Source organism: Pteropus vampyrus, unplaced genomic scaffold, assembly GCF_000151845.1.
Source record: "Pteropus vampyrus isolate Shadow unplaced genomic scaffold, Pvam_2.0 Scaffold87, whole genome shotgun sequence".
NCBI lineage: Eukaryota > Metazoa > Chordata > Mammalia > Chiroptera > Pteropodidae > Pteropus > Pteropus vampyrus.
Genome location: NW_011888868.1, coordinates 1,235,974 through 1,251,372, shown reverse-complemented (window position 1 = coordinate 1,251,372; position 15,399 = coordinate 1,235,974). Strand labels below are relative to the sequence as shown.

Here is a 15,399-nt window from a genome sequence, read left to right as displayed (position 1 = left end):
ATACTGTAGCAGCCGGGAAGACAGGAGCATGGCTTGGAGGAAGAAAATGTAGTTGGATCATTTTATGGGTGTCAGAGCACCATCATTACATTTCATAGCATTTTGGTGTCCCTGGGAATGGAGAAGTTGTTTATAAGGTGATACTCAGGGACAGTGAGGACAATCACTGACTTTCAGACTGGCAGGCACATCCTGACCAAGGTGATCAAATTCACATCGGCCTTGCCTGGCCAGGTACCACTTTGTCCTGTGAATCCAGTCTGCAAACAAGGTAAATGTGCACATGCTTTTTACACAGATAGGAAGGGTGGAGATGCAAGTAGGTTAAGTCCTCCAGCATACAACCAGCCATTGCCTGGTGCCCAGCCCCTGACAGACGATGGCCAGGAATCATGGCAGGTAGGCCCAGAAGCCCTGCTGACCACTCCAGCATGAACTTTCCCTCACGTCCTTTGCTTAACACTGTGCCCAGTTCTCATGTTGGCATTGCTAGACTCCAGCTCTCAATAGGCCAGCCTGGGGTTGTCCTCTTCAAGGAAGCCTTTCCTGAGAACAAAAGAGAACTACCCCTTCTGAACTTACCCACAGATGCACTTGTCTCTGTCTGCTACACAGTAAGCTCCTTGAAGTCAGGATCCTTGCTTTAAGGAGCACATTGCTGGAATGTAGTAGGTGCTGGAAAAAGCCTGCTGAAGGAAGTAACGAGCAAACAGAATCATGTGCTTCTTCACTGTCACAGAATCTTGGAATCCTGGGACTGGAGCTGATGGTTGAGTCTTCCCTATCATCCCAGATACATCTGTATTGCTCGTTTTGATACTTTATCACACAGAGGGTTTAACCCTTTCATATAAATATGTCGCATCTTCTCACCCAAGTCATAAGCTTCCTGAGTTAAAACCCCATCCTCTTCACTTCCCTTTGAGTCTAGGGTTAGGCAAGTGTTCACTGCTCAGCCAGCACTGATGGCTTACAAGAGAAGTGGATGGATGGATAATAATAAGCTGTTCATTTATGTCTTTGGGCACTTATATCCTGAGTTCTTTCCCAGTTGTAGCTTGAATGCTACATCTTTTAAAGAATGATAACAACAAACCATCAAAGAAAAGTAAATGTATTTGACCTTTTTCCTACCAAAAAAAAATCTATTTAATAAACTTCAAATGTCAAGTTATTTCTATTTTACTTGCATAAGGACTTTGAAGCCAGAATCTAGAGCAGAAACAAGAAACTCTAATGTGAGCCGAGAACTCTTCCTGGCCCTGTCCCAGTAGCTGTCCTCCTCCAGAACCTAAATCAGACTCACCCCAAGGCATCTCCATCTGAGAGAAGTTGGTAAAGTGACTTTTCCGAGCAAATTTGTAAGTTCCTTGAACTAGAATGCTCTCGGTGAGTACCACAAAGCTTGGCAAATCATCAAGCAATAGATGTGGCTGCCACTGCACAGCTGTCATGGACACCGTGTCGTGATGAACTCTCAAAGGATGCTATGACAAACCTGTTTCCCTTCATGATTTAAGGATAGAATAATTTCCCTCTTTCCAGAATGCCCAGGCCTCCTAGTCTGAAACCATTCTCACTCTCCACTAGAGGAACTCACTCCTCCAAGTCCTCTGCCCCATGCCTGAATTCCTCAACTTTGCTGGATTATGTGGGCGATGGGAAACAGGATGTGTGCACTCTCTCCACCACCCCTGAGGCAGAAGGAAAAGCCATTAGCTGTGGGTGGGAGGTATGAAGGTAGAGCCTTGCAAGAAAGAAGAGCACTTCCAAGCACGGCTTCATCTGCAAACAAAGGAGAAGGGAGGGTCTTCATGGCCACAGAGGAGGGTCAGTTTTTGTCCCTGGAGCCAGCACTTGACCACTGCTCTCTGTCAATATCTGAGAAACACCACTGCCCCTCTCCTCCAGGATCCAGCTGCTGCTGAATTCCTGCATCCTGTTAGCTGAGCCCAAGCTGTCAGCCTACATGGAGGGCAGTACCCATGTGCCCTGCTGCCTCCCAGGGACTGCTGCCTTGACCAGAGGACAGGCGTCTAGCCACCCTGCAGACCTGTAGCATCAGCAGGGATTGGACTGCAGCCAAACTGCAGATTGCACCAGAGAAAAGCCATTCCCAGCCCTGGCAGCAGATGTTTTGTGCTAGGAAATCCCAGTTTAAAACACAGGCACTGCCCTTTAGGGCTGTGAGATTTCAACAAATTACTTGACCTCTTTGAGCATGCATTTTACTATCTATAACTTAAAGAAAGGAGAACCCATTCCCTTTTGTTGGCTTGCTGTAGGATTAAATAAGGGAGCATAAGTGGCAGCTATGGCCAGCGCCTTCACCGACTAAATGTACAGAGAACAAACGCAGTGCTCTTTCTTCTCCTCTGCCCCCAGGACACGTACTATCACTTCCAAAGTCCAGGAACGTTCTTCCCACACCTGGCATTTCCCCAAGGCCTCCAAGACTGTGCCAGCCTGCATCCCCACTGCCCCTTATAGGAAGTGGTGAGTGAAAGAGCAGGACAGCACTTCCCTTTCCTCTCTCTCTCAGGATCCACCATCTCAGGGGAGGCATCTGTTTTCCCTGCACTCAGCCATATGGTCATGGAGCTGACCTTGTAGAGAGGCTCGCAGCTGGATGGCCACATCGGAAGTTCAGAAGCCTAGAGTTGTTGCACAGCTTAGCCACTTTACTGCCATCACCCACATCAGCTTTTCTCTGCATGAAGCTGGGCTTTGTTCTCCATCCGCCTGCTCATTGTTTGATCTCTTCGTTGGGCTTCCCTTAACAAAACACTGTAGAACTAAGGATTCGGTTTATTCCCTCTTATAGTGTTATTGTAAATCACAGTCCTGAACATGATGGTGAGTGCAACCCTCAGTAAGAAAGACCCTTTACATCGTGACTTAGGCCCCTATGCTTATGGAGTGTGTGCACAAATCAAAGCTCCACCAAACAGTACTCTGACTGCGTATAAAAACTGCTGATACTTTCTAAGCTATTCTCTCATTCTCTCTCCCTGTCTCTCTCTCTCTCAGACACACACACACACACACACACACACACACACACACACACACACACATTAAGACCCACCAGTGAGTTGGGACTTACTGTTTGACAAACACTGCCCTAAATAAAACTCATATGTCACAGTCACATTTCCCAGAGACACCATAAGCCCCTAAGGTTGAAGACTCACTCTTCGTTTCTTGGAAACTCTCCTGCAGCAATGTGGGAACACAGAGACACTAGGCACCCAGGTATTGTTTCTCAGTCAGCTGAGAAACAATGCTAGAAACCCATAACTAGTGCCCATCCTCTGCATGGACTCACAGCATCTGTCAATTGGTCGCTTAGGTGATCAGCATTGAATTACATGCAAAAAGGAATAATAAGAAGAATCAGAATCAAAATAGTGGCTACAACTTAGTAAACACCTATTCCAAGCTATGTGCCATGTAGTTATTGTCTACATTATATATATAATATTTATTATTTCTAATCCCTTCCACAAGGTGGATACTGTTATCCTTGTTTTATTCATGCAGAAACTAAAGTTAGCAAACATTTTGCTGATTACATTGCTATTAATTGGTCAAGCCAGGATTTGAACCAAAGCTGTCATCACAATAATGTGGACAGTGCAAGGTACAGTTTGACTTCTCAATTCTCTAGAAGGGTCTAGGCTTTCAAGTAACATTCAACAACTGTTATTCAGTGCCAGGCAAACAGTGCAATGCTGGGCATGGAGCTATGAGCTCCATGTGGTTCTGAGACTGGTAGAGCTTTTTTGTGCCAGGGGCATTGCAATCTTAAAGAGAGCTAATGTCTTAATAGTTTTCTGAGTAATTTTGGGTCTCTACGAAAAATGTTGAGGCCTCTCATGTCTGTCCAATCTCGGGCTAGACAGTTGCCTAATTCTCATCTCACATCCACATTTGACCATAAATAACACCTTGCTCTGCTGTAAACATACCCCCTTTGGCTGCCAACTGACCCACCCCCGCCACCCACTCAATTTCCTGAGCTCAGTATCATTTACCCAAGCACGTACTTACTTTTCAACCCCAGCCAGAGATTAACTTCCATTCCAGGCTCCTAATTCAATCACACACTAACCTGTCAACTTCCTGGGTGGGATCAGAGCTTATTCCTGATAGCCTTTCCAAATATCCAGTATCACTGCTGCTGGCTAAAAAACCACAAGGGTATGTAACCAGTGAGGGTGCTTATCCCACCATCTCCAAAGGCAAGATATCAAAATCCAGGCTATAGAACTTCAGTGTCTTGGATGGTGAGCAAACATTCGGAGGGAAAACTGAGAACTAGGAAAAGGGGAGCACTGGAGTGTCTCTGCCTGGAATGTTCACATTGTTGTCTGTGTAGCAAACTCCTGTTTATCCTTCAAGGGCCAATCCTGATAGTTCCCTTCTGAGACGGCTTCTCTTATACCAGCATCTCTCAACCCTGAGCATATATCAGAATCACCTGGAGGCCTGTTACCATAGATTGCTAGGCTTCAGCCCCAGCATTGCTGATACAGTAGGTCTGGGGTAGAACCTGAGAATTTGCATTTCTAACAGGCTCCCAGGAAATGCTATTGTTCCAGGGACCACACTTTGAGAACTGATATCTTACATCATCCCCATCTTCCCAGACAGGCCAGAGATTCTGTGCCAATTCTGATCTATGTGGCAGTTCTGGTCATGCTGAAGCATCACTACCCTAGAATCAATCACATTGTGCAACTTGAGCAAAAATTAGAGAGGGGTTTGGGGCATGGAGAGCAGCTTTTCTGTCCACCATAACCCTTGGTGGACCTGAGCTTGGAGGAGGCCATGTTGGGAGGCTCAAGTGGTGATCCCTCAAAGGTCCCAGGTCCCATCTGCCTCCAGTCTGGTCCGCCTGCCAGAGTGCTTCCAGTATGCCATTGCATAGGTTTAGGTATAGGGTCCCTTCAATTTTAAACAAAATATTTAAACAAAATAAGAAATGAAGAGACGCGACAACTGATACCACAAAATGCAAAGGATTATTAGAAAATACTACAAACAACTCATGCCAACAAATTGGACAACCTGAGAGAAATAGAAATAAATTCCTAGAAACATACAAACTTCTAAGACTGAATCAGGAGGAAACAAAATCTGAACAGACTGATAACTACTAATGGAATCAAATCGGTAATCAAGAAACTCTCAACAAACAAAACTCCTGGACCAGATGGCTTCAGAGGTGAATTTTACCAAACAGTCAAAGAAGAATTAATAGCTATCCTTCTCAAACTATCCAAAATAACTTAAGTGGAGGGAAGGCTCCCAAACTGATTTTATGAGGCCAGATTTACCCTGATACCAAAACCAAACAAAGATATTGAAAAGAGAAAATTATAGGTCAATAACTCTGAAGAACATATGAGAAAAAATCCTCAACAAATTCTTAAAAAAACTAATTCAGCAATATATTAAAAAGATCATACACCATGATCAAGTGAGATTTATTCCTGGGATGCAAAGTTGGTTCAATATCAGCAAATCAATTAACATGATTCACCACATAAATAAAATGAAAGATATAAATCATATGATCACATCAATAAAGCAAAAAAAATGTTTGACAAAATTCAACATCCATTTATGATAAACACTGTCAGCAAAGTGGTGATAGAGGGAACATACTTCAACATAATAATGGCCACATATGACAAACCCACAGCTAACATCATATGCAATGGCAAAAAGCTGAAAACTTTTTTTTTAAAGACTGGGACTAAAACAAAGATGTCTACTTTCACCACTTCTATTCAACATAGTATTAGAAGCCTAGCCACAGCAATCAGGCAAGAAAGATAAATAAAAAGCATCCAAATTGGAAAAGAAAAAGTAAACTGTCATTATTTATAGATAACATGATATTATATATAGAAAACTCTAAAGAATCCACCAAAAAACTATTAGGACTGATAAATGAATTCAGTAGCAGGATATAAAATTAATATTCAGAAAGCATTTGCATTTTTATACACAAATAAACTATTGGAAAGAGAAATTAAGAAAATTCCATTTACAATTGCATGAAAAAATAAAATACCTATGAATAAATTTAACCAAGGATGTAAAATTACTCAGAAAACTATTAAGACATTAAAATAAGAGCTAGAAGAAGATACAAATAAATGGAAGGTTATATCATGCTCATGGATAGGAAGAATTAATATTGTTAAAACATCCAAGTTACTCAAAGCAATCTACAGATTAAATGCAATCAAAATGCCAATGACATTTTTCACAGAACTAGAACATATAATCCAAAATTTATATGGAACCACAAAAGACCATAAATAGCCAAGTAATATTGAGAAAGAAGAACAAAGTTGGAGATGTCATGCTAACTGATATCAAACTATACTACAAGGTATAGTAAGCAACACAGCGTGGCACCGGCATGAAAACAGACACAAAGATCAATGGAACAGAAGAGACCATAAATAAACCCACACCTATATGGTCAGTTAATCTATGACAAATATACAATGGGGTAAAGACAGTCTTTTCAATAAATAATGTTGGGAAAACTGGACAGTCACATGCAAAGAAATGAAATTAGAACATTATCTTACATCATATACAAGAATAAACTCAAAATGGATTTAAAGACTTAAATGTAAAACCTGAAACCATAAAACTCCTAGAAGAAAACATAGGTAGCAAACTGTTTGACAGTGCTCTTAGTACTATTTTTTTGGATATGTTTCCTGAGGCAAGGGTAACAAAAGAAAAAAAATAAACAAATGGGACTACATCAAACTAAAAAGATTTTGCACATCAAAAGCAACCTCAAAAAAACGAAAAGACAACCAACTGAATGGGAGAAGATATTTGCCAATGATACATCCAATAAGGGGTTAATGTCCAAAACATATAAGGAACATATACAACTTAACACCAATAAAATTAACAATCCAATTAAAAAATTGGCAGAGGAATGGAATAGACATTTCTTTAAAGAGGTCATACAAATGGCTAATAAACATATGAAAAGATGCTCAACATCACTAATCATCAGGTAAAAGCAAATTAAAACCACAATGAAATATTACCTCACACCTATCAGAATGGCTGTCATCAATAAATCAACAAACGAGTGTTGTGGAGAATGTGAAGAAAAGGGAACTCTGGTGCACTGTTAATGGGATTGTAAATTAGTACAACCTCTATGGAAAACAGTACAGAGTTTCCTCAAAAAGTTAAAAATAGAGCTACTTTATCATTCAGCAATTCCACTTCTGTGTATTTATCTGAAGAAATCTGAAACACTAATTCAAAAGACATATGCACCCCTATGTTCATTGCATCATTATTTACAATAGCCAACATATGGAAGCAACCTAAGTGTCCATCTATACATGAATGGATGAAGATAAGGTGGTACATATATACAATGGAATATTACTCAACCATAAAATAGAATGATATTTTATCATTTACAACCTAGAGGGTATTATGCTAAGAGAAATAAGTCAGACAGAGAAAGACAAATACCATGTGATTTTACTTATATGCAGAATCTAAAAAGGAAAATAAATGAACAAACAAAACAAATAAACTCATAGATATAGGGAAAAAAATTGGTCGACACAGGATGGGACAGGAGTTGGAGGTAAGGGTGAAAAGGTGAAAGGGATTAAGAAGTATAAATTGCCAATTATAAAAATAGTCACAGAGATGTAAAATACAGCATAGGGAATATAGTCAATAATATTGTAATAACTGTTTGGTGTCAGAAAGATACCAGACTTATCCAGGTGATCACTTCATAAGGTATATAAATGTCTAATGTCTATGTTATACACCTGAAATATATAATATATGTCAACTGTAACTGAAAATAAATTTTAGTAAATAAATGCAGATCTGATCATAAAAAAAAAAAATGCCTCTTTTTCACCTGGAAAATTCCTAATGGAATCCTGGGTATTTGGGCTTGTGTAACCACCCATGCTAACTTAAGTAAGTGCTATTCTTTCTTCCTGAACTGTGAGGTTCTTAGTGATTGAGTAGAGTCCAGAACAGCAGTCTCTGAGTCCATTAATTCCTGCATGTGTGCATGTATTCCTCCAATCATGCTTTTAGTAAATATTTATTACCTGCTATGTGTTAGATGCTAAATGATGTTGCACTTGTCTGCCCTGGATCACAGAGTCCATCATCCACTGCCTCAAGTCTCATGACTGTGGAGAGCATTGAATGCTCAGCTCTCCTCCTTCCTCTGTCTCCCTCCCACTGCCTCAACTCCTGGTATGCGCCAGCTCTCTCTCTCCACTGACTTGAGGCCTTATTTATCCTTCTCACCTCCAGGCTCCATGCTTGCCCCAGAACCCCTAGCCTGGGTCTCCGTGAGGTCTTCCAGCCTGGAGCCTCTGCTTCACTCCTACCACTGTGCCCCCTGGTACCAACAGCCTCTTTTTTATCAGAAAGAGTCATCTGTCAGCTGTGCTGGGGAGAATGAACTTTTTGCACTATAATTAAAGTCATTATCTGAGCAGAAATGATTACTATTATGAAGTAGCCCTCTCTGTTTTAATATGTGTAGTTGTTGTAATGGGAACATGAGATTTCCATGTTAACATTGATATTTCCATGGTCTAATAAACCCTTCCTATCACTTATCTCCCAAAGGAGAGAGGAGACACACTGTGCAGCAGCTCAAGGTAATGGGCAGATTCCTGCTCTACTCGAGATCCTAGCCCTCTGGCCAGACCACTAAGCTTCAGAAAAATGCCTTCAGTAACTTTCAGAGTGCCACAGGTGTCCCTTCCCACAGAGAATTGGATGCACAGACCTGGAGAGGGGTCTCAAGGAGGGACCTCCAGATGGGAGCCCTCCCGGAGGGTCTTCAAGAGAAAAAAGAGAATGCACCCCAGAAGTGAGGGTGCAGGCTCAGTCTCGGCTACAACCGGATGAGCAGTGCAACTGTAGGCATGTCATTTTCTGTGCCTCAGTGTTCTACCTGTGAAATGGGCTAATAATACCATCTATGTCATAGGATTGCTATGAAGACCATGTGATACGACAGATGGAAGGCAACTAAACTAACATCTGACATGTGTGGACACCCCACAAATGGTCTGGTTTTACCATTATCATGAGAAAAACTGAGGCCCAAAAGACAGATGGTGATAGACACTAAACACAACAGTGGGGGTCACTTTCATGCCACTTCAGGTGTCTATTGAGCATCTGCCAGGTGTAGGCACCACTCTCGGTCAAGGATACAGCAGGGAGCCCAATCCTCACACACACTTGCATAATCCCAGAGGTGCCATAACTGTGTCTGGCCCCACCAATGGTTCACACTGTGCTCTCCAGTGGCCAAGCAAAGCCTGGACTCAGCTCTGTACACCCCTGGCCAGAGGCCTATCCATGCAACACACTGTTTCCTGTGTACTCTGGGCCCATTGATAAAGCTGCTCACATGTGAGCAGACGCTGCAGGTTCAGCTGAGATGCTGCTAGTGTAGGGGAACTTCCTCTCTCAACTTAGGCTCTTCTGTTCTGTTTATAGAGTCTGACACCGGCATGGCCTGGACCCCAATGGACATCGCCATCATTGCAGGTGAGCTGTCCAGGGACCCTTCAAGCAACCAGGAGGGTCAGAGGAAATGCCCAGGGAAGAAGCCACCCGAAGACTCAGGCAAGGGGACAGGATATGGCCAGTGCTTTCCTTCTCTCAGGGGAGGTTTTGAAATGTGATGCTTCTCCATCCTTACTCTAAACCCTGCACTGGCCCCACTGGTCACAATTGTGACCCCAAACTATACTTCAGGAATGGCTAGGTTTGGGAGTATAGGCTGCTGTTTCCTCCTGAGATTCACATGTCTCCCCAGCTCATTAACAGCTCAGGTACTTTATAATTAGATATAAATAAGTAAAAGCAGGCCCTCAAAGACTCCTGCTCAGTTCTATTTAAGCTGGTGTTCTCCATTCTCCAGCTCACTGGACTACTGAACCCTTTTTCTTCATAGACAAGATTATTAACATCATTCAAACAGAAGTGCTCTCCTGAAAGCAGCAGGAAGTTTATGAAATTGTTCCTCAAAAGTGAGACTTGGGAAAACTTTTAACTTCTTCATATTCTCCAAAAGCCTCCAAAGCCCCCAAATAAACCTACATTCTAAGTCAAGGCAATGGGCTTGCTCTGTAGCTTCAAAGCTATACCTAAGCTCACAATGCCCCCTCCAAGGGCTGGCCATTAGCTCTACTCAAACTGTCTAGTCCTTCCTCTTCATCCGTCACCCCAAGTCCCTGAATCACCTGGTCCTACTGACCAGCTCTCAAGCCTCACCTCCCGACCCTTTCTGACTTCAAACAGAAAGAAGGACTGACTGCTTCCCACACCCCATGCCCTTAACACACATCCTCCAGGATCCCCTCCGTCCATATTTTTGCTTGGCCACCACCTGCTCCTCTGCAGACTCTTCGAAGACCCCACCTTCCAGGACCACAGGGGAGATGGGCTGGGGCCATGAGCAGTGAAACTACACTTCTCCCAACTGTCCCGGGTGGCCCCAGCTCGGGCGCAGGCCATCACCCTAGCCTTTCCCCCTGAATAGGGCACCCAACTCTGCCCAATTTTCTAGCATCTTTCTGGTTTTAGCACTTTAAGTTCCACGCCCCAGGAAATTACTCTGTAAGTATTGTCTGGGTTTTAAAAGTGGAAGTTCTGGGTCTGCTGAACCCCTCAGTTTTAGGCAAACCCACATAGTTATATTACAGAAATCATGCACAGAGGTCTGTCTTGCTCAATGCACTGAGCGCCTTCTCCCGAGGAGGGATAAATTCTGAGAGACTCTTCCAGCCTTGGTCTGCAAAGTATTGAGTGCAGGAGAGGGAGAAGAGAAGAGGGGAGAGAAGGGGTAACTCAGATGGGTGCAGATGAGAGGTGAGCACACACAGGGCAGGGAGAAGAGCGGTAGGAATGAGCCAGCCATCTGGGGTTAGTGTTTGTCGTAGCAACGTGTCTGTCCTGGCACCACCCCTGTGTGTCCTGAAACCCTGCTCCAGTTCCAAAAAGAGCTGTGCATTTCTTCCTACCTGCAGGTGTGATCACCACCGTGGCCTTCGTCCTGGTCAGCCTCCTCCTTCTCATGCTACACTACATGTACAGGCACAAGGGCACTTACCACACCAATGAGGCCAAGGGCACAGAGTTCGCTGAGAGTGCAGACGCAGCCTTGCAGGGTGACCCGTCCCTCCAAGAGACCGGTGACAGCAGCAGAAAGGAGTACTTTATCTAAAGGACACCAGGCCTCATCACCCCCAAAGCCTCCTCTGACTCCATGACTTCACTCTGCCACCTGCCCCACCAAGCAGACTGCGAGAGCACCCTTCTCAGCCCAAGATAGGCACTTGTCCTGGGAACACCGGGTGCCAGGCCAGGGAGCTGGGAGGAATAGAGGAGTAAAGCCAAGAGAGGCCTCTCCCAGGGACCCAAGGATTCAGTAACCATCCAGGAGGCCAATGTTTGCTCTACTAGAGGGAGAAAGTGTCCTCCTGGGCAGTGCAGTTTGTCATCAGTATGATATGAAAGTATTTGCTGGGTGTGAATGGTGCAGGTGGGCCTGGGAGCAGGGGAAGCAAGAAAGTGAGTCATCAGTAGGCTGACTGGGGACAACGGCATCAAATGTCAGTCCTTGACATTTGGAAGAATAGCAAGGGACAGAGCTAAAGGTACCTTTGTCTCTTGTTGATCCAGCTCTAAGTGATTGGAAATAAATCTGAAACATAACTGAGTACTCAGAGTCAAACAGCACTACTATAATTGTCTCTCAGGAGGAATAAACTCCTCCCAGGACTGGCTTTTCACTGATGTGACTGTGTGTCTCTGATAGTGTGTGTGCATGCGTGGGGCTGGATTGCCCACTTCTGACTCTATTGCCAGATCCCAACACTGAGGCCTCCTGGGCCCGCCAAGAGAGGGAGGGACCAGTGACTAGCAATTTTCCCCCCACACAGGCACCAGCTTCATGAAACAAATGTAAAGGTGGAATGTCCCTCTAGAAATAGGTTGTCCCAGCCACCAAGGCACTGGCTGAAGCATTGATTCTCTAATGCACAGTATTAGAAAACATGGACCTGTTAAACAAATATGAGTGAATCCCGTCCTTCCCGTGACAGTGGCTGGAGCACAGATTGCAGAGCCTCCCTCCCTTGATTTGGGCCTTGACTCTCCTTTCTTCGTCCTGGAACCTTGGTCAGCTTGCTTGACCTGTCTGGCTTCGACGTTCTTATCCCTCTAGTGGATGTGCCTCCACGGTACCAACTCTCAGGGTTGATTACAGGAACAAATGTGCCAAGTGCTCACTGCTGTCTTCTGACATCGATAAGTGTTTCGGAATATGTAGTGTCTATGTACTGGTTAACAAAAGTGCCTCATTGCACCACTTCTATATGCTTCTTGAGCAGTAACCATAATTCAAAATGAGTAGCAGAGAAGGAAGATGAACTTACTAACCATCCTCTTTCATAAGAATCTCTCTAAGACCCCTAGCAGCTCAGCAACCACCCAGAGACCATCAGCTCCAAGAGTGAAGACTGCAGCCTGGCTGCCAGGAACTCCCTAGAGCTCAGGTTTCTGAAAGTTGCTGGAAGTCAGCAAAAAGATCCCTGGTCCCTCTCCCTAGGAAGATGGGATCCAAACTCAGTCAGGAATGGACACCAACCAAAGGAGCTGGGAGCTATAGGGCTATCATGAGGGAGAGAGTCAGAAGAAAAGAAGCAGGGGATAGAACCTGGCCAAAAGGTGAGACCGTTCCTTGGGTGACCTGAGCTCGCTGACCCTCCACTGTCTAAAATGAAGAGTTTGGCTATATCCGTATGCCCCAAACTCTGATCCATAGAACACAGCTAAGTAAAACGGTGATAAACAACCCAAACACAAAGGGTGCTCCATGTGCAAATAGGTTTGGAAAATGACATATTGAGCCAAGTTAAAGCAATGCAAGTCTTCCCAACACCTTTAGTGTTCCAGTGTGTGCTGCAACTCGGGGGGTAGGGATAGGGAGATTAATGAAGCATTCCCCTAGTGTATTTGGCCAGAGACCCCATCTCTTTCGAGAATACCTACTTCAAATTTGTAGGCCCATAGTTCCTCAGAACACGTTTGGGAAGCGCTAAAAGACTTCTAACATTCCTTCCTTTTTTGATATCACTTCAGGTTTTTGAGAATAAGTGGGTATACGGCCTCATCTTCAAGGATTGTAAGCACAGATCACCGTCCAGTGGGCACAGAGGAGACACCCAGAACCCTCACACAGACATGCCTTGCTTTTAAAAAGACTACAGGGAGAGGATGACCCCAGAGCCCCTGGGCCTCCTTGAGGGCTGGTGCCTTTGTGGGGAAGAGGAATACTGGTCGCTCCTCCCTCCCTCACCTGGTCCGGCAGCCCTCTGAACTATTTTCTGAAAACTGGCTTATGGAAGCTGGGCTCCTTGGCCCCTCACCTTGTCTTCCTCACTTCCCCTGGTCCTCATCCTCTTGCCTATCTAGTGTCCTGGAAAACTGTATGGAAGCACAGCCTGCTCCCAGTCCACTGGGTCCCCAGTCCCAGCCAGAGTCAGATGCATTGTGACATGGAAGCTGCAAGGTCAGATTGTCCAAGGTGGCCAGTCCAGATGCCATCCAGGAGGGAGCTGGCAAAGGCTAACTGCAGAAGCAAGGCCACCACACATGGTAGTTGCTCTACACATGAGTAGAGTAACTTAGATGATGTGCATGTCCATACACAAGCATGTTTGTGTGTGCATGCACACACACACACACACACACACACACACGCACACACACACATGCAAACACAGGCATCCAAAACACACTGGTATGCAAGTAAATGGTGCCCCCTCCCCTCAGGTCAGGGAGCACACTTTCCTCATCTTTGATTCCTCCTCAACAGTGCACTGAAGTTTTTTTCAGCATGCCTACAACAGGTGTGGACTGGGACACACATGCACATCAATGCTCATATAAAATCTCCAAGACCTCTGAAGGAGAAAGGAGAGAAGTGGAGAGGAAAGGAAGAGGGGAAGATAAAAAGAGAGAGTTGGGGAGCAGGCAGCTGGAAGGAGAAGGAAGGGGAACTAGCACACTCTGTGAAATCCTAGCTCTTTGCACATGGTTCCGCCTTTAATCCTTTCAGTAACCCTCACAGGTGGCTAGCCTCATCCTCCCTTTAGACCTGTGGAAACAGGCTTAGAAAGACTGAAGGACTTGTTAGAGGTCGCACAGCTTCTTAGGCCCAAAACACCAGCAGGCTGGAGAGAGGAGTTTCCTTCATTCCACAGGCTGAGGTGAATCCATAGCAGCTCTTCATTGGAGCAGATCAGGTGCACCAGGACTCAGGGCTGCTGGAATGACCCAATTCTGGGGTCAGAGCATCCAAGACCAGGTCTCTTCCATCAAGAAGGTCTGGGCAGTAGTGACCTGGGCTCCTGTGCCAATAAGCCCATTCCCATGAGGGCTAGTCTGGAAACAGAGGCAGCTCTGAGTGATGGAAGTTGGTGTCCAAATGGAGTCCTGAGTTGTTGGTCTTTACCAGGATGGTTAGCAGGATAAAAATGCCAAGTGCTTTCAGATCAATCATACCTCATCCACACCTCAAGCACCCAGGAAGCTGGCCATCCAATCACTTTTATCAAAGAAGAAAATGATCAGCTAGATGACATTATGTCAGAATATCTGTACTGACTCATCTTGGATGATTTGTGCCTTAAGAAAGTACTCAATCCCAAAACAAGAATATTTAATGATGAATTTTCAGATCCAGAGACAGATCATGTACCTATGTGTCTGATTATACAGCTGCAATCCACACACGTATTATGTACTAATCTGAATGTGGAGATGACCTTGCTGAATAGAACAGGACCTATCTCAAGGGGTCTGTGCTTGGTGAGAAGGTAAACATGTGAAGTACACCGTCCTAAAGTAATATAGATGCTATGAGAGAAGTGACACAGATCAGTGTGGAACACCAAGGAGGGAGAGGCAGTTCTACCTGGGGGATAAGGTGGACTTAGGGGAGTCTTCAGAGAGGAAGGGAGGCCTGGGTCATCTCACAGCGGACTAGGGCTTGACCACAGAGTATGTTGGGCCCCTGACTAAGAAATGAGGCTGTCCTACAAGTCATAGGGAGTCCCTAGAGGAACAGGTCAATCTCTATCATAAGGATATGCAACGATCAAGTTAAACAGGAATCAAGATGGAAATGTACTGTGAAAATGTACAAGGGAGCTTCTAAAAGCTTATCATGGTGGGGAGTGGAGACATCCCTGGTCATGGAGCACATCCCTTACTCTAGCTTCCCCATCCTTTAGTCTGGATTTCACATGACCCAGCTCATCCTGCTTT

The 15,399-nt window shown here is 44.6% G+C and overlaps 1 protein-coding gene across 2 annotated transcripts in view; it reads left to right on the top strand.

The window, feature by feature from the left end:
* The window catches only part of GYPC (glycophorin C (Gerbich blood group)), a 49,803-nt gene extending 38,017 nt beyond the window's left edge, over positions 1-11,786 (top strand). Inside the window, exons 2-3 of one of the 2 annotated variants that reach the window (XM_023532669.1) lie at positions 9,559-9,687; positions 11,094-11,786. In XM_023532669.1, the coding sequence (XP_023388437.1) occupies positions 9,559-9,687; positions 11,094-11,290 (326 nt within the window). In that variant the 3' untranslated portion in view covers positions 11,291-11,786. The remainder of the gene's footprint in view (positions 1-9,558; positions 9,688-11,093) is intronic. The other variant, XM_011363647.2, reaches the window with a different exon arrangement.
* Positions 11,787-15,399: the final 3,613 nt, after the last annotated feature.